Below are 18,012 nucleotides of genomic sequence, written 5' to 3'. Positions count from 1 at the left end.
GCTGGCCTTCAACGGCCATCCTCAGATCTCAGCCTCCTGAGTAGCTAGGATTATAGGCGTGAGCCACCGGCGCCCACATTTTGAGAGGTCAACTCTTGGGAGCCTTTATTAAAAAGCTGGAGAATTCTTAAGGTATGATGCCATTCTGGGTACTCAGCATCCCGGGAATGAGCAAATCCTTGGGTTTCTGCAGGCTGTGCTTCGCCACGCCCACCAGGACGCCCCGCCCCTGCGCGGGGCCCAGGGTTGCTCAGCCTTGCCTTAGCTCCGCAGCCTCTCTTTCCTGGCCTTCCTCCTGTCTGCGCGTGCGGCATGGAACCCGGCTGGGACCTGGGGGCCTCGGCAGGCCGCTCGCTGCTGCTCTGCTCCGCGCTGCTGGTGGCAGGCTGTGCGTTGGGCCTGCGCCTGGGCCGCGGGCGCGGGGCGGCGGACCGCGGGGCGCTCGCCTGGCTCTGCTACGACGCCCTGGTGCACTTTGTGCTGGTAAGTGCCGACGCCGGCCTCGTGGGGGATGGGGCGCCCCTCCATCTTCCCGAGCCTGGGGTGGTCCAGACGGCGGGGAGTCCGCAGAGACCACCACCCCCCCCCCCCAGGCCTGAAGAGAGGCTGCACCATCCTGAATTCACCTAGGCTCAGGTGCTGCTCTTTCCTTTGTTAACTTACCCCCCACCCCCGCATCGCTGGAGGAATTTCTGCTTTGACGTAGTCGATTTCAAGCTACCCACAGGCAAGAACCTCAGTTCTGAGTAGGGGGTTGGGGGAGCCACTTGGGAGCTGAGATCGTTGGTGGGTGTTTTGTGTCTGGTTTTTTTTTTTTGTGGTTTTTTTTTTTAAATCACAAAGTCCAGGCTGGCCACAACACAAAGCAAATAAAACCCTGTACTTCAATGGTAACCACCATCTCTTGGATGAACCAGACACAATACTGAGCTTAAAATTCCTAAGCTAGTAGTTATTGTTCCTATCTCATAGGGGTGAAACAGGCCCCAAATAGTGAAGTCCTAGTGCCTTTTAAAAAAAATTAAATATTGATTAAAGCCTGCACTGTATGTTACTTCAGGCTTCAAGATGCTAAGATCTAAGGATCTGGGTTCAAACCCACCCCGTGGCAGAAAAGTCCATGAGGCTCATCTCCAATTAAACACCAGAAACCAGAAGGAGAGCTGTGGCTCCACTCCCCAGCAAGGGCTGGGAATGTGGCTTAGTGGTAGAGTGCTTGTCTAGCATGCATAAAACCCTGCAGGTTTCCTCAGTACCACATACACAGAAAAAGCTGGAAATTCTGCAGTTGGCTCAAGTGGTAAAGTGCTAAAAAGCCCAGGCCCTGAGTTCAAGCCCCAAGACTGGCAAAACAAAGTCCCAAGACTGGCAAAACACACACACACACTTTAAAATTTCATCCCACAGTTTTCCCATCAGTAAGTAAGCAGGACAGTTGGCCTAAATTCACATTTACTGTAAAACAAACCCTTACTATTTGCCAACTGGGCTAAATGAGAAAGTTCTATTGAAATATCTTTCTCATACACTGACCCAAAAAAAAAAAAAACCTATTGTAAAATAATTTTTTTGGTAAACTTGTTGGCTCAGTGGTAGAGTGCTTGCCTGGCATGCATGAAGCCCTAGGTTTGATTCCTCAGCACCACATAAGCAGAAAAAAGCCAGAAGTGGCGCTGTGGCTCAAGTGGTAGGGCGCTAGCCTTGAGCTGAAGAGCTGAGGGACAGCACCCATGCCGAGTTCAGCCCCCATGATCAACAACAATAACAAAAAAAATACACCAACTTTGAATCTAGACAAACCTTTACCAGAACTGACAGTGCTAGTACCCACAGAGTCACCAAGGAACTGGTAGTAGATGGGTGACCAGAGATGCTCCTGGGAGGAGGCATCTACTTGGCCATTAGGTACTAGATTCTTGATGTTGTATAATAAAGACTTTGAGGACATATTGAGGTAGAGACCAAGAAAGTTTATTAGTAAAGTGAAAGAAAAATAGATTGTACACAATCTAGACATTGATGCTGGCCCATCTAATAACAGTTGCAATGAATGTTTTGATGTCTCTGGTACTGATGTTGAAAAGTAGGTTGCAGTTCAACTCAAATTCACCTTAGGACATAAGCACTCCATTTTAACCTAATACATGGTAATTTCATCATCTCTACTGTTAAACATATTTTTTTTTTTTTGGTCGGTCGTGGGGCTTGAACTCTGGGCCTGAGCGCTGTCCCTCAGCTCTTCAGCTCAAGGCGAGCACTCTACCACTTGAGCTACCACTTCCCGTTTTCTGGTGGTTTTTATTGGAGATAAGAGTTTCACCGGACTGGGGAGGGGGGGGGGGGGCTGGGAAGGTGGCTCAGGGGTAGTGTGCTTGCCTTGCATGCATGAAGCCCTGGGTTCAATTCCTCAGCACCACATAAGCAGAAAAAGCCGGAAGTGGTGCTGTAGCTCAAGTGGTCGAGCGCTAGCCTTGAGCTGAAGAGCTGAGGGACAGCACTTATGCCCAGAGTTCAGGCACATGACTGACTGGCAAAAAAAAAAAAAAAAGGTTCACGGACTTTCTTGCCCGGACTGGCTTTGAACCTCAATCCTCAGATTTCAGCCTCCTGAGTAGCTAGGATTACAGGCGTGAGCCACCGGCACCCGGCTTTAAACATAATTTTATCAGTTGAGCCAGATATATGGAAGTTGTCCTACTCATTAAAGTTGGATTTTAATGTTTGGGCTTCCTTCCCTTCACAAAAAGGATTGATTCAGTCATATGCTCCAACTAAGATGAGTGTCCATCTCTGAAATGTTTTCTCCCTGTTCCCTAGATAGCCTGCCCTCCCTCCCTCCTTCTCTCCCTCTCTCTTTCCCTCCCTCTCTCCCTCCCTTCCTCCCTTCCTTCCTTCTTTCCTTCCTTTCTTCCTTCTTTCCTTCCTCCCTTCCTCCTTCCTTCCCTCCCTCCCTTCCTTCCTCCCTTCCTCCTTCCTTCCCTCCCTCCCTCTCTCTCTCCCTCCCTTCCTTCCTCCCTTCCTCCTTCCTTCCTTCCCACCCCCTCTCTCTTTCCTTGTTCAGTTCCCTAAGCACATTGATTTTTGGGGTAGCAGGCAGGGTCAGAGAGAGACTATTGTAAGGTGAGAAATCAGAAGAGCCACATTTTGAGAAGCCAGATCTTCGAGTCTTTATTATAAAGCTGGTGACTGCATAGTGGACTCCTGTCTCAAAGACCAGCAGCTCGCAAATAACATTTTACACTGTTAGGAATGCCATGAAGGCCAGAAAGGAAAGAAAGAACGGAAACAATACCAACAAACCAATTCGGCTCCAATGAGAGCTGAATTGGGATACCATGTTGACCTGAGAAGAGACAGGAGACAGGAGACCGGAAAGGAATGTGGAGACACAGGCATGGCAATGACCCTTGAGCTGTGTTCTGGGCCTAAATAGGTCAGGGGGCAAGATCACCAGAAACTCTCAGTTCCAAGCACTGGATTGACAGGTTGAGTAACCTATGAGCCAAGTCTCCACCTCTGCCTCTAGGGATTGAGACATACTCATCACCCTGGGAGGTGGGGCTTCTTATCTTCCCTCATCATGAAGACAAGATGCCAGACTCTACCAACCACCATGTGGCCAAGATGGCAGCAGCCAGACCTGTTCTTCCTACTTCCCTACTTCAAGACAAAGACTTTGCTTTTTCCTTTTAACTAATTATGAGGAAGTATAAGGCTGAAAGGGAAAACGGTGCCTTGAATCAAGCTATTAATTTAGTGTTTGTCTCTGGATTCCTGGCTGTTTCCCATGCTTCCTTTTCCCTGATCTATCCTGACTGAAAATCAAAGTTTATAGTGTTGAAAAGGAAAGCACAGTTGTATATGTGGAGGTAACAAGTATTGCTGGAATGCTGGGATTCTTTTTTTCCTGATAATGTGTGGAAATGAGAGATAGTGAATATCTTTTTTTTTTTTTTTTTTTTTTTTGGTCAGTCATGGGCCTGAACTCTGGGCCTGGGAGCTGTCCCTCAGCTCTTTAGCTCAAGGCTAGTGCTCTACCACTTGAGCCACAGTGCCACTTCCGGCGTTTTCTGCTTATGTGTTGCTGAGGTGCTGAGGAATCGAACCCAGGGCCTCATGCATGCAAGGCAAGCACTCTACCATGGAGCCACCTTCTCAGCCCTGTAAATATCTTTAACTCTTTTTAATAGAAGTGATCCCTAAATTACCACTTGAACATACAATCTCTTAAAGGACAGAGGAGTTGAACAGGTTGCTAGGCTCACTCAAAAATTATTACTAAAACATCTTTTAGACATGTACAGTAAAAAAGCACTAAACTATGGGTCTGTATATTCACTGCTTAGTTTAAGATTAGCTTGAGCTGGGCACTGGTGGTTCACATCTATCATCCTAGCTACTCAGAAAGCTGAGATCTTGTTCAAAGCCAGCCAGGGCAGGACAGTCTGTGAGACTCTTATGTCCAGTTAACCAACAAAAAGAAGCTGGAAGTGGAGTGGTGGCTTGAGTGGTAGAACACTAGCCTTGAGAATTAAAAAAAAAAAAAAAAAAAAAGCTCAGGGATAGCTCCCAGGTCCTGAGTTTTAAGCCCTGGCATTGGACTGACCTCCCCCCTCCCCACCCCCCCCCCCCCACACACACTTACTTTGCTTGTGGTTTATCTCATATTTTAAAATTTACAACCAAGCACTGATGTCTCACACCCATAATCCTAACTACATAGGTAGTCTGAGATCTGAGGATTGTAATTTAGAGCCAGCCTGGGAAGAAAAGTCTACAAGTTTCCATGTTCAGTTAACCATCAAAATGCCAGACTAGAGGCATAGCTCAAGTGGTAGAAAACCATCTGTGAGCAAAAATATCAAGTGAGATAGTGAAGCCTTAAGCTCAAACCTTGATACTGGCACAAAAAAATTAGAAATACAGAAAGAAAGCCATCCATGATTCAAATGCCCACCTCTTCACCATCTTCTGTAGTCCTCAGGGGACAGTAAGAAGAAATATGTCCAGCATGTGTCATCCAGAAGACACCAGGGCTGGCATTATGATGCCTGGTCATTTACCAAAAGGTGATTGTTTTAGTTTTAAGTTTAGGCCAGGTCTCACTGTGTAGCACACACTGATTTTGAATTGGAGATGCTCCTCCGCTACCTCCTGAATGCTGGGACGATAGCTGTGCATCACCATGCCCAGCAGGCATGTTCTCTTTAATTTTTATTGGTGGTTATTGGCGCTTACAAGTGTTTGAAATGTTCAGCATGCTGCCAAACTCAATATGAAAATTTCTCTTGGGTCCTGGTAAGGGAGTATTTGGCAGTAAAGCAGTGTTGGTACCTGCCACTAGGTTGAAGCCAGGCTTCAGTGGTAAGAACACTAGCCTTGAGCACAGCAAGGCTCAGGGACAGTGCCCTGGCCCTGAGTTCAAACCCCACAATAGACATAAAACAAAGCAAAACAAAAAAACCTGAGAATAAAGCCATCTTATGACCCAGCTAATACTATATGGTTCAAGGATAGCTAGTCAGGAGAACCAATCTTAGGCTGTCTGTGGAAGTTCACCAAATGTGTTTTTAACGTTTATTGCATGTAATCAACATGTGGGCCTGTTTTTGTTTGTTTGTTTTTGTTTGTGGTGGTTGTCCGAGGCAATGTCTCTGAGCTTTTTTGATCAATCTTAGCATTTCACCACTTGGGCTGAGCTTCACTTCTAGCTTTTTGATGGTTAACTGGAGATAAGAGTCTTATGGACTTTCCTGCCCAGGCTGGCTTTGAACCTCAATCCTCAGCTTTCAGCCTTTTGAATATCTAGGATTACAGATATGAGCCACTGGTGCCCAATTGTCTTAACAGCTTTTTTGCTGAAGGCTAGCACTCTTATCACCTGAAGCACAGCTTCACTTCTGGCTTTTTTGTTTTGTTTTTTGGAAGTTAATTAAAGATAAGAGGCTCATATACTTTCCTGCCCCAAGCTAGCTTCAAACCTCAATCCTTAGGTCTCAGCCTCCTGAGTATCTAGAATTATAGAGGTCAGCCTGTATATTAAACACAAACTATCTTCCTAGGTTTTTGAGGATGAGGATGATGATGGTATTCCAGACTCTAGAAATGTGTGATCTAATGGCACCTGGTCATTACAATAACACAAAGCTAGAAACATGGAGATAGAGCAGGGAAAGAAATGCATCTTCTTGGGATTCTTGGAAGAAAGGGGAATTTGAGCTGAGATTTGAAATATGAGTAGAACTTCAATAGGTAGATGTACAATGGAATAGCTTCGTTAGACATTCTTTGGTTTCTGCATGTAATTCATCTCCAGGTCACTGCTTTCCCCTTACCCATAGAGTTCCTTCTGAGGAAAGGTCCCCAGCCTAGTACTGGAATCTATATTTTGCTCCTGGGCTCAGTTAGCAAGGTTGTCAGTGGAAGTCACATCCAGTTTTTGGATGAGATCCACTATCTAATTTTAGAAGGCCTTTCATCTTACAGATAACTTAGCTTGAGGCCTACAGAGGGTCAAATTCAGCCCAGCCCCTTTGCCTCTCCAGACCACTTCAGTGATACTTTCTCTAGAAAGTTCCCAGACCAAGTTAAGGAAATGGTACGAATTTTTCTACTTGGGCTAGTGAAAATAAAGTTTTAAAGCTAATGGACTGGGGGTATTTGTTTGTATGAACATATACATGTTTTTTAAAGAAGATGGTTATATATATCATCTAAACCATGCTTACCAATTTAGTACTTATGAAGATTGTGAGTGAAAAATATATCACCTTCAAGCCGGGTGCTGGTAGCTCAAGCCTGTAAATAAATAAAAAGTAAACCTTCAAAGACACTGTGAAGCCAGGATTAAATGGATATAAAGTTGAAAGATACTTATAAGCTGAGAATGTCGTTTCCTCTCTCTCTCTGTCTCTGTCTCTGTCTCTCACTCATTCAGTCACTTATTTTCTCTCACACACATACACTCTCTCCTTTCCGTGCTGTTCCTGAGGCTTGACCTCAGGGCCTAAGTGTTGTCCCTGAGCTTTTTTTGCTCAAGGCTAATGTTCTACCACTTGAGCCAAAGCTCTACTTCTGGCTTTTGGGGTGGCTAACTGGAGATGACAGGCTCACAAATTTTCCTGCCTTGGCTGGTTTCAAACCGTGATTCTTAGATTGGCCTCCTGAGTAGCGAGGATTATAGATGTGAGCCACCATCACCTGGAAGGCTATTACAAACTGTGAGTGAAATAATATCTTACAAGTAACTTATGGGTGATGACCCGAATACAATACGAACTGTAGTATAATTTTGGGAAGTTCTTGAAGAAAGAGGATATTCCATTGGAGGTACTCCTCTTAATGACATAGGGTCAAGATATTGGATCTGCAGAGAAAGAAATTGTATCCCATTGAAGAAAACAGTATTTCTTGTAGTCACAATACTATAAAGGCTATTGAGGGGCTTTGGAGCTTTTAAATCCACTTACAGATAAAGCAACCAAGGCAAATATATTTACAAAATAAGAACAGACATGTAATCAATTTCAACAATAGCTACATAAGCAGTGGACAGAAGGTGAGAGTTGGAAAGGGTGTGAGGGACCATGGTGTGTGTGTGTGTGTGTGTGTGTGTGAGAGAGAGAGAGAGAGATAGAGAGAGAGAGAGAGAGAGAGAGAGAGAGAAGAGAGAGATTTTTTTCCTTTTACAAGGTAAGTCTATACACTGCACCACACTGATGAATAAACAGGCTGAAAATTTTCAGTTTATAATGTTACACACTTAAATAATCAGTAAAAGAATAATACAGCTCTCAAGAACTCAAAGGACTGGAAGTAACTTTTGAGGTTGACTGGCCTTAAAGAAATAGTATATTATGAGTTAATGACATAAATCACTAGAAGGATAGAGTGGCTAGAAGTGGTACTGTAGTGAATGAGAGGAGGTGCACGCAAGGTTAATGTTGCACAAAACAGTTGTTTTGGTTAAAAGCAAGTAGGAAAAGGTAATGACCAGCAACAGAGTTTATTCAAGGAAAAGGAACATTTCAGTAACAGGGAAATTTTAAGTTTAATAGTAGATATTACCTAAATCAAGGAATGCCTAAGCATGTTATGTTTTTCCATATTTGCCCTCATGGAACCAGATGCTAGTGACTCACACCTGAAATCCTGGCTCCTCCAGAAGCTGAGATCTGAGGATCACAGTTCAGAGCCAGCCTAGGCAGACAAACCCAACAGACTTATCTATAGCAAAAAGCTGAAGTGGGGCACTGGCAGCTCACACCTGTAATCCTAGCTACTCAGAAGGCTGAAATCTAAAGATTGTGGTTCAAAGCCAGCCCGGGCAGGAAAGTTCCTGAGATTCTTATCTCCAATAAAAACCACCAGAAAACGAAGTGGCACAGCGCTAGCCTTGAGCAAAAGAACTCAAGGACAGCACCCAGGCCCAGAGTTCAGGCCCCAGGACTTTCAAAACAAAAAAAGTTGAAAACATGGTTCAACTGGTAAAATGCCAGCTCTGAGTTCAAGCGCCAAAAATTTTAAAAAATCACCATTATGTGGGCAATTTATACTTTAGTATAGCCATTCAACACCTATTTTTGTTAAGATGAGCTTGGATTTTTATTGTTCAAAAAAAAACCCCAACCAAACAAAAAACAACTACTATGAGGTTCTTCTCAAAGATATAAGATCCATGGAATACTCTACTTAATAGAACAGTTAAATGTATTTCTAATTTTATAATGCCAAGAATGGTATTTATTTAATTTTTAACATTAGGGCTGGGAAGGTGGCTCAGTGGTAGAGCGCTTGCCTTGCATGCCTGAGGCCCTGGGTTCGATTCCTCAGCGCCACATAAGCAAAAAGAAAAAAGCCGGAAGTGGCGCTGTGGCTCAAGTGGTAGAGCGCTACCTTGAGCTGAAGAGCTGAGGGACAGTGCCCAGGCCCAGAGTTCAGGCCCCACGACTGGACCCCCCAAAAGAAAAATTTTTACATTAGCTTATAGTAATTACACAGAGGAGGATTTCATTGTTACATTGTCATTAGTATTACAGTATATTCCAATCAGTCTACCCTATCACCTTCCCTTCCCACCATTCAACTATTTCTACAGTAATATGTATATGTAATATATATATATATTATTTCCCCCCAATGGTATATGTATATATGCATGCTATATCTATCTATTTATGTGTGTGTGTGTGTGTGTGTGTGTGTGTGTGTGTGTGTGTGTGTGTGTGTGTGTTATTGGTCGGTTGTGGGGCTTGAACTCTGGGCCTGGGAGCTGTCTCTGAGCTCTTCAGCTCAAGGCAAGCACTCTGCCAATTGAGCTACAGTACCATTTCCGGTTTTCTGGAGGTTTATTGGAGATAAGAGTCTCATGGCCTTCCCTTCCCTGGGCTGGCTTTGAACTGCGATCCTCAGATCTCAGCCTCCTGAGTAGCTTGGATTACAGGCGTGAGCCACCAGCACCCAGCTACATCTTTATCTGTATCTATCTATCTATCTATATCACTATATATGTAGTGATATGTATACACACACACACACACACACACATATATATCACATCTAGCTGTCTGTCTATTCTATCATATTTCCTTTATTCATCTGTAGTTGGCCACTTCAACTGATTCTATTGTGAATAAGGCTGCAGTAAACAGCGTAGCAGGTGACTTTCTGGTATATTGATTTATTCTCCTTTAATTAAATGCTCAATAGTGGTATACTGGGGTCATAAATGGAGAAAGTCTATTTTTAGTCTTGAGAAAATGCCATACTGATTTACTGATTAACATAATGGCTATACTAGTTTGCATTTTTTTAAAAAAGTATTTATGATACACTAGCTTTGGGTATCTTCATTTTCAAGTCTTGGTAGGCTAGGCTCCAGAATCATACCCCACAAAGCTCTGGATGGTGTGGAACTCAGAATACTGAGGGTGCTGCCCTGCAGTGCGCAGGTCTGTTGTGCTATCCTGTAGTGGTTCCAGTAAGCAGGACACTTTTGTTTTCTTCTCTGTAGGAAGGCACTTTTGTCTACTTGTCTTTATCGGGAAACATTGCAGATTCTGAAGAAGGCTTGATTGCATCTTTATGTAAGTAATTAAAAACATTTGCATTTGAAATGTTGGCAGAGATGAATTACAAGTGTGGCTGTTGATGAAATGAGTGCCTACATCAAGTTTTGTTTGATTTCATATATGTATCATGTGTGGATCAGTAGTCAGATAATAGATTATTGGCTATCTAGAGTAGGAAGTAGGGGTAGGAGTGTTGGGGTGCAGTAAGGGAATGACTGCTAATAGATATTAGTTTCTTCTTGGGGTGCAACAAAATGTTCTAAATTAGATTGTGGTCATTCAAATTTGTAACTATATTAAAACCCATTCTTTAGACAGAAGAATTGTATGCCATGTGACTTAAGTCTCAGTAAAGTTGTATATTAAAAACATCATAGCCAGGTGCGGGTGGCTCATGCCTGTAATCCTAGCTAATGAACAGGCTGAGATCTGAGTGGGGGATCATGGTTTGAAACTAGACCCTGTAAGAAAGTCTGTAAGACTCTGATCTCCAATTAACCACTGAAAAGCTAGAAGTGGAGCTGAGTAGCTCAAGTGGTAGAGCGCTAGCCTTAAGCAAAAAAGCTTAGGGACAGCACTCAGGCCCTGAGCTTAAGCCCTGGCCTTGCACCAAAAAGAAAAAAAAGTATATCTGGTTGGGGATTTTAACCAGTGGTAGAGCAACTTGTCTAGCATTATGTGAGGTCCTGCACTGCAGAAACAAAGATTAAAAACAAAAAATGTGTGTGTGTGTGTGTGTGTGTATATACAAATTAAAGAGTGTAAAGTATTTGAAATGGATATTCTTTTATACTTTTAGCATTAACTTCCTTTTTTTTCTGTCAGTCATGGGGGCTTAGGCGCTGTCCCTCAGCTCTTTCAGCTCAAGGCTAGCGCTCTACCACTTGAGCCACAGCGCCACTTCCAGCTTTTTCTGCTTATGTGGTGCTGAGGAATTGAACCCAAGGCCTCATGCATGCAAGGCAAGCACTCTACCACTGAGCCACCTTCCCAGCCCTCAACTTCCTTTTTAATTTCCCTGTCTCCTCCTGTCGTGCCAAGGTAGTAACAGTTACCAGTCTCCTTCACCCTCATTGCAATCTTATGGTATGGACTTTACACAACATTCTTTTAAGATGGACCAATGAGCCACAGGTAAAACTGCTTTGCTCAGGATGATTGCCCTCAGATTTTGCATCTGCAATTTTCCTCTCTCTCCTTTCCTTCTTCCCTCTTACCCCCTCTCCTCCCTTTCTTCCCTCTTCCCCCTTTCCCCCTCCCTCTTCTCCCTCCTCTCCTGTCTCTTTTCCCCTTCCTTTCCCCTCTCTCCCCACCCAGTCTAGGAGGAAACCCAGGGCCTCATGCACATTAAGCTTCTGCTGTACCTCTGAGCACCACGCCCAGCCTAACACATTTCTTTGGAGTCACTTGTGTCCTCCAGCCAGAAATTATGTGGGTTCTCCTGCTCATTGCTAGTGTTAGGAAACTTCTAGAGAATGGAGTCTGCTACAGTCAGTGCTTCTGAAAACAGGTCAGTGGTCACCTGGGAGGTGAGCTCTATGGGGTGGGCATGCTGCTGCTTCATTTCCAGGGTTTATGTTAAACCTTGCTTGAGGATGGCAGGCAGAGCCTTGAGGCTCAGGGCCCTGTTGCAGCCTACCTACTGCCTGGCCCCAGAGAAACTGATTTGCCCAGATTCATTCAATGGCATTCAATGCAGATGTCTTATATGGTCTTTCTCAGTCATCCTCACATTTACATGCTTTTCTTAAACAAGTGAAAAAAAAAATCCCTAAATGACTGACACTCCACCACTTGAGCCACAACTCTACTTCTGGCTTTTTGGTGGTTAATTGGAAATAAAAGTTTCACAGACTACCTGGGCTGGCTTGAAACCAAGATCTTCAGCTCTCAGCTTCCTGAGTAGATAGGTTTACAGGTATGAGCCACCGTCACCATGCTTTACTGAAAATGTTGGCCTCAGTGTGAGCCACTTTCGGGCAGTGTTTGTGGCCTGATGGTTGCTGCATTCTCCAGGCCCATCACAGGGAATCCCATCTGCTCAGAAAAGATTGGTGGAATAAAGACTGAATGGATGGTGGTTTGGGAGCTGTTTTGTTTTCATTGTCTAAACACCACTAATCTCTTTTCTTCTAAAGCATTTGCTTTTACCTAAATGATTTCCTTAGATTTTGGATGCACCAACTGGTACATTTTGCCTATGTGTAAACTTAGGGGGAAGTTTTTCCTTTCACTTACTCTGCAGTTACCCAGGTACTGCATTACCTTTGAAGCACAGCCAGTGGCTAAGGACAGATCTCTGCTGTGCCTGGCATCAGGCAGGGCCTCCGGTGCCTTATCTTGGCTGTTCTTTATTTCAAGTCAGCCTGTCACGAGAAACCTTTGTTCCTGGTCTGGAGAAATCATCTTCCACTGGCCATTAGAGTGGAGAGCTTTGCACTATGCAGGCCATTCAGATGCCAGTGTTAGTTTTTGACCATTCGTACTTCTATTTTCTTTTATTTTTTTTAAAGTCTCACGTATTTTTCTGCCCCAACTGGCTCTGAATCTTGATTCTCAGATCTGAATCTCTTCAGCAGCTAGGATTATTGGCATGAGCCACTGGCACCTAGCCACTGATCATTTTTCTCATGTGTGTATGTTGGTCCTGTGGCTTGGGTGTTGTCCTTTAGCTTTTTTTGCTCAAGGCTGGCACTCTTAAAACTTGAACCACAGCTTGGTGATAAGAGTCTCACAGATTGTTCTGCCCAGGTCGCTTTGACCTGGATCCTCAGGTCTCAGCCTCCTAAGTAGCTAGGATTACAGGTAGGTGTAAGCCACCAGTGCCAGGCCCTTTGGCACTTTTTTGGCGGGGGGGTGGTGTCAGTCGTGGGCCTGAACTCTGGGCCTGGGTGTTGCCCCCTCAGCTCTTCAGCTCAAGACTAGCGCTCTACCACTTGATCCACAGCTCCACTCTGGCTTTTTTCTGCTTATGTGGTGCTGAGGAATTGAACCCAGGGACTCATGCATGCAAGGCAAGCACTCTACCACTGAGCCACCTTCCCAGACCCTGGCACATTTTGAAAGGAATGAATAGGAGAACAGTATTTGAAGGAAGAAAGGAGTCAGGGATGTCCACTTTTTCAGTCTTATCATTCAAGGACTTAGTACCAGCATATATTACTTTTACAAATTAAAAATATGTAAATTAAGCAGGGAGAAGAATGATTTCGGTGCATGGTCTAAAAAGGCTTCTTTCCTTCCTTCTTTCCTTCCTTCCTTCCCACATAGTACACAGGTACCCTATCACTGATCTGTGCAAATTACCCCCTCACCTCACATTTGTTTGTATTTTGTTTTTGAGATAAGGTCTTCACTACCTTAGCTTAGGCTAGCCTTTAACTTGAGATTGTCCTGCCTCTGCCTCTTGAGTTTCTGGGCGCGCGCACGTGTGTGTGTGTGTGTGTGTGTGTCCATGCGCGCACGTGTTTGTGTGTGTGTCCATGTGCGCACGTGTGTGTGTGTGTGTGTGTGTGTGTGTGTGTGTGTGTGTGTGTGTGTCCATGCCAGCTTCTAGAAGAAACATTTTGATCATGGGTCTAAAAAGATTCTTAGGTTACCTTTACTCCCAGCAAGCACAGCTGAGGGGCTGCAATGTCCCTTTGTCGACTTTTTATTTACTTTGTAGATATTGTTTCCTCCATCCTATATCATCTCAGTATTCAATTAATAAATGTTGTTTTGAAAGTCAGATGCCAGTGACTCACACCCTGTAATCTTAGCTACTCAGGAGGCTGAGATCTAAGGACTGTAGTTCAAAGCCAGCCAAGCAGGAAGATTTATGTGATTCCTATCTCCAATTAACCACTAAAAAACTGGAAATTCAAGCCTCAGTACTAGCACCAAAAGAAAAAAAATGTTTTGAAATGGGCATGGTAGCTCATGCCTGTGACCCTAGCACTCAGAAGGCAGAGACAGGAGAATCTTGATTTTCAGACCAGCCTGGGCTACATAGTAACACCTTACCTCAAACAAACAAAATAAAACAAATTAAACACCAAAAAATATATTTTTAGTTAAACATTTCCTTAGTAATAATTTTTCCTCAACTAAACTATACTTACAGTCTTTATGTTGGAAATATATATATATATATATATATATACATATACATATATATATATATATATATATATATATATATATATACACATACATATATAGAGTCTGTCTTGGGGTAAACTCAGGGCCGGGGCACTATCCCTGAGCCTTTGCTCAAGGCTAGTGCTCTATCACTTTGAGTCATGGTACCACTTCTGGTTTTCTAGTGGTTCATTGGAGATAAGAGTCTCATGAACTTTCCTTCCCAGGCTGGCTGTGAGCTGTGATCCTCAGATCTCAGCCTCCTGAGTTGCTAGGATTACAGGAGTCCGCCACCAGCATCCAGCAATGTTGAAAATTTAAAGCACAAAAATTTTAATGCATTTCCCAAGATCATGATTAAAGATTGCCTTTGTAGCCGGGTGCTAGTGCCTCATACTTGTAATCCTAGCTACTCAGGAAGCTGAGATCTGAGAATCACAGTTTGATACCAGCACAGGCAGGAAAAAACTCTTGAGAGACACAGATCTACAATTAACTGCCAAGAAAAAACAAAAAAGCTGGAAGTGGCGCTGTGACTCAAGTAGTAGAGTGCTAGCCTTGAGTATGGAAGCTCAGGGACAGTGCACAGGCACTGAGTTCAAGTCGCTCCCAGGACGGGCACAAAGAGAGAAGGAGAGAGAAAAGAAAAAAAAGATTGTGTTTGCAAAATCTGATGATGTTGAATTAATTTAGGATTTTGCTACTTTATAGTGAAAAGGGTTCACGGTGGTAAGGGAGAATATGTGCGTGCACTTTGGAGGTTGGAGAGTATTCTACGTATCTGATATTACTATTATACTTGTGTTGGGCATCATGCAGAGAGTGGGGCGAGAATTCTTTTGCTCTCCTTCCAGGATAAAGGTCATGTTGGTTAACTATCATAATCATCCTCCCCAGTTGGATGACAGCAGGATTTGATTTTAGGGAAAGAGTATGGCAAAGCTGACATACGATGGCTCCATTTTGATCCAAATATCGTGTCTGTGGAAATTTTCACCGTTGTGGTAGGTGGGTTCCTGGCGTTGTTCCTCATTTATGCCATTGTGATGGAGAGATATTACCGGTAAGTGAGGGTGATTACTTCCTTAGTTAAAAGAAAGCAAACGTCAGTTGTCTCAATGCCTGACTAACATTTAGAGTAGGTTGTGACCAATTGTATTTGTGAGATGGGAAACAGAATGGAAGTGAAAATTATTTGATATCTCCTCTAACAGTCACCGGGGAGCCAGGATAATTTTGGATCATTCCCAATTAAAAGTAGGAGCTGTGGGATACTGGGAACAGCAGTGATTTTGTGGAGACAAGATGGTGTTAACAGTGTCGAATGACTGACCACTAATATTTTGGAGACTGTAAATGTGAAAGAGTAAAACAGATATATAATTCCATATTGTATTCTCTAAGTAGATCTAGAAAACTTCTGTCCCACTTGAAACAAAGTGAATTCTCTGTGTTAGACATGGGTGAGTTGGACATGGAAGGGAAGAGAAGTTTCCAGAAGCAAGTTCTTGCTGCTTTGGGTAGGCAGAAGACTGGGGAGATGAGAACTTAACTATCCTTGGAGTCAGATTGAAAGAGCTCATCTCTCCTCCTTTCCCTAGTGTTTTCCTCTCCTGGGGAGCTTCTTAGTCACCTGAGATAAAAAGATGACAGTACTTGGAGGGGGGTGTGAGTCCCTAAAACAACGTCCAGTGTGCACAACTGCATTTTATTTTCTATCTGTACTAAAAAAAAGTCTTATGGAAAGCTTCAGTATAAAATCTCAGATTTGAAAGAGGTTTTCAAGGCCATTTGGTGCACTTTTCCTCACCCAATTTTACAGAGGTAGTGGCCATGAAAATTAAAAATTTCATCTAGATGTGGTGGCTCATGTCTCTAACTACTTGGGAGGCTGAGATCTGGAGGATCGTGATTTGAGGCTAGCCTGTGCAAAAAGTTCACAAGACCCCATCTCAATCACTAAAAAGCTGGATGTGGTAGCATATGCTTGTCATTTCAACTACACAGGAAATATAAATAGGAGGATTAAGATACTGAGAGATCCTTATGATCAAAAAGTGACTAATACAAAAAGATCTGGGGATATGGTTGAAAGGGTAGAGGACTTGGCTAGCAAACATAGGGTCCTGAATTCAAACCATAGTACTAAAGAAAAAAAGTTACATTTTTTTTCTTGGCCTCTTCTCATAGTTTTGGCTCCTAGACCATAATTATGGATTACTACATGTACCTATGAGTTTGTTATTTCAAACATGCCTAATATGTACATTGTCATGGACTTACTATATGCTCGGTACAGTGCTTTACCCCCTTATCCACAGATCTCATTTAATTGTGGCTCATGTGAGATTCACTAAATCCTCAGAATAGTCCAAGAATGGTCTGCTAGAAACAGTAACATTACTTGCCCCCAAAGAAAGAAAGAGTTTTTATTAATCATGTTGACTTACCCCATCAAGAGAGCGCTGCACAGAACTTCTCCCAACCTTGTAGAAGCATTGTTGCTGGGAATGGAACCCAGGGGCTCATGCCTGCTAGGCAGCTGTTCTACCATCTGGTTACATCCCAGCCCTGGAGAGGTTTTCTATAGCAAAGACTTCACTTAAAGAAAAGATGCAGTGAACTGGTTACCGGTGAGTCATATTTGTAATCCTAGCTACTCAGGAGGCTGAGATCTGAAGATCGCTGTTGAAAGCCAGCACAAGCAGAATAGTCTGTGAGACCTTTCAATTAACCCCTAAGTAAAGCCAGAAGGGGAACTTTGCCCAGGCCCTGAGTTCAAGCCCATGAACAACCAAAATAAAGGGGGGAGGGGGGAGAAGGAAAGAAAAAAAAGAAAGAAAGATAGATGATAGATCAATTGATCAATCGATAGATGCATGCATGCAGTAGTTCAGGGTTCTGGGCTACATCCATCAGGCAGTTTCATTCCTCTCTTCTTTCTCTCCGACAGGCACTTCCTACAGATCACACTGTGTGTTTGTGAACTCTATGGTGGCTGGATGACCTTCTTCCCAGAGTGGCTTATCCAAAGCCCCAACCTCAACACCAAGAGTTGGCTGTACTTTTGGGTCTATCTGGTATTCTTTAATGGGTTGTGGGTTCTGACCCCAGGACTGCTATTGTGGCAGTCTTGGGCAGAACTCAAGAAAATGCATCACAAAGGAACTGCTTTGGGGAAAAAGCGTTGGTGAATTTCAAAATCATACTGCCATTTTGCTTAAGAATGGATAGATTTAACATTCCAGTCTGCACTGTCTTTTTGTACTGTTGTTCCTGAAAACCTGTTTCAAATTGGTTGTGAGGTAACAAAGTTTTGTTGATTTTATTTTATTTTTTTAATTGAAGGACAGACACGGAAAAGAGATATCTGAGGGTATAGCTCAGTAACAGAGTGCTTGACTAGCAAGCACAAGGTACACACACACACACACACACATACACAAAAGAACAGGGAAAGAGAATGAAATTTTAACTTGAATAATTGCATTTGATTATATACTTTTGTGGCTGGTATTAATTGTTCTACATTAATAAAGTTGAATGTCATAGAAAAATATAATGTATTATGTTATTCTTTTTTATTCCAAAGAACATGTTGCTTCCTCTTTTAATCTTCTGAATAGTTTCTTTTACTTATCAGTGTAAAACAAGAAGTAAAATGTGTGCTTCTGTTTTACTATAGTGGGCTTAAACTCAGGGCCTGGGCACTGTCTCTGAGCTTTTTGGTTCAAGACTAGGGCTCTACCACTTGAGCTACAGTGTTACTTCCAGCTTTCTAGTGGTTAATTGGAAATAAGTGTCTCATGGACTTTCCTGC

The 18,012-nt window shown here is 43.2% G+C and overlaps 1 protein-coding gene across 1 annotated transcript; it reads left to right on the top strand.

The window, feature by feature from the left end:
• Positions 1 to 249: 249 nt before the first annotated feature.
• Ebpl (EBP like) lies at positions 250 to 17,743 on the top strand. The gene is made up of 4 exons (XM_042685584.1): positions 250 to 483; positions 10,013 to 10,085; positions 15,117 to 15,255; positions 17,146 to 17,743. Exons 1-4 carry the CDS (start codon positions 313 to 315, stop codon positions 17,384 to 17,386), a joined length of 624 nt encoding a protein of 207 aa, XP_042541518.1. The 5' UTR covers positions 250 to 312; the 3' UTR covers positions 17,387 to 17,743.
• Positions 17,744 to 18,012: the final 269 nt, after the last annotated feature.

This window comes from Dipodomys spectabilis, unplaced genomic scaffold, assembly GCF_019054845.1.
Source record: "Dipodomys spectabilis isolate Male_0828 unplaced genomic scaffold, ASM1905484v1 ptg000095l, whole genome shotgun sequence".
NCBI lineage: Eukaryota > Metazoa > Chordata > Mammalia > Rodentia > Heteromyidae > Dipodomys > Dipodomys spectabilis.
The sequence above is the reverse complement of the archived record's forward strand: the minus strand, read 5'-3'. Positions and strand labels throughout refer to the sequence as shown.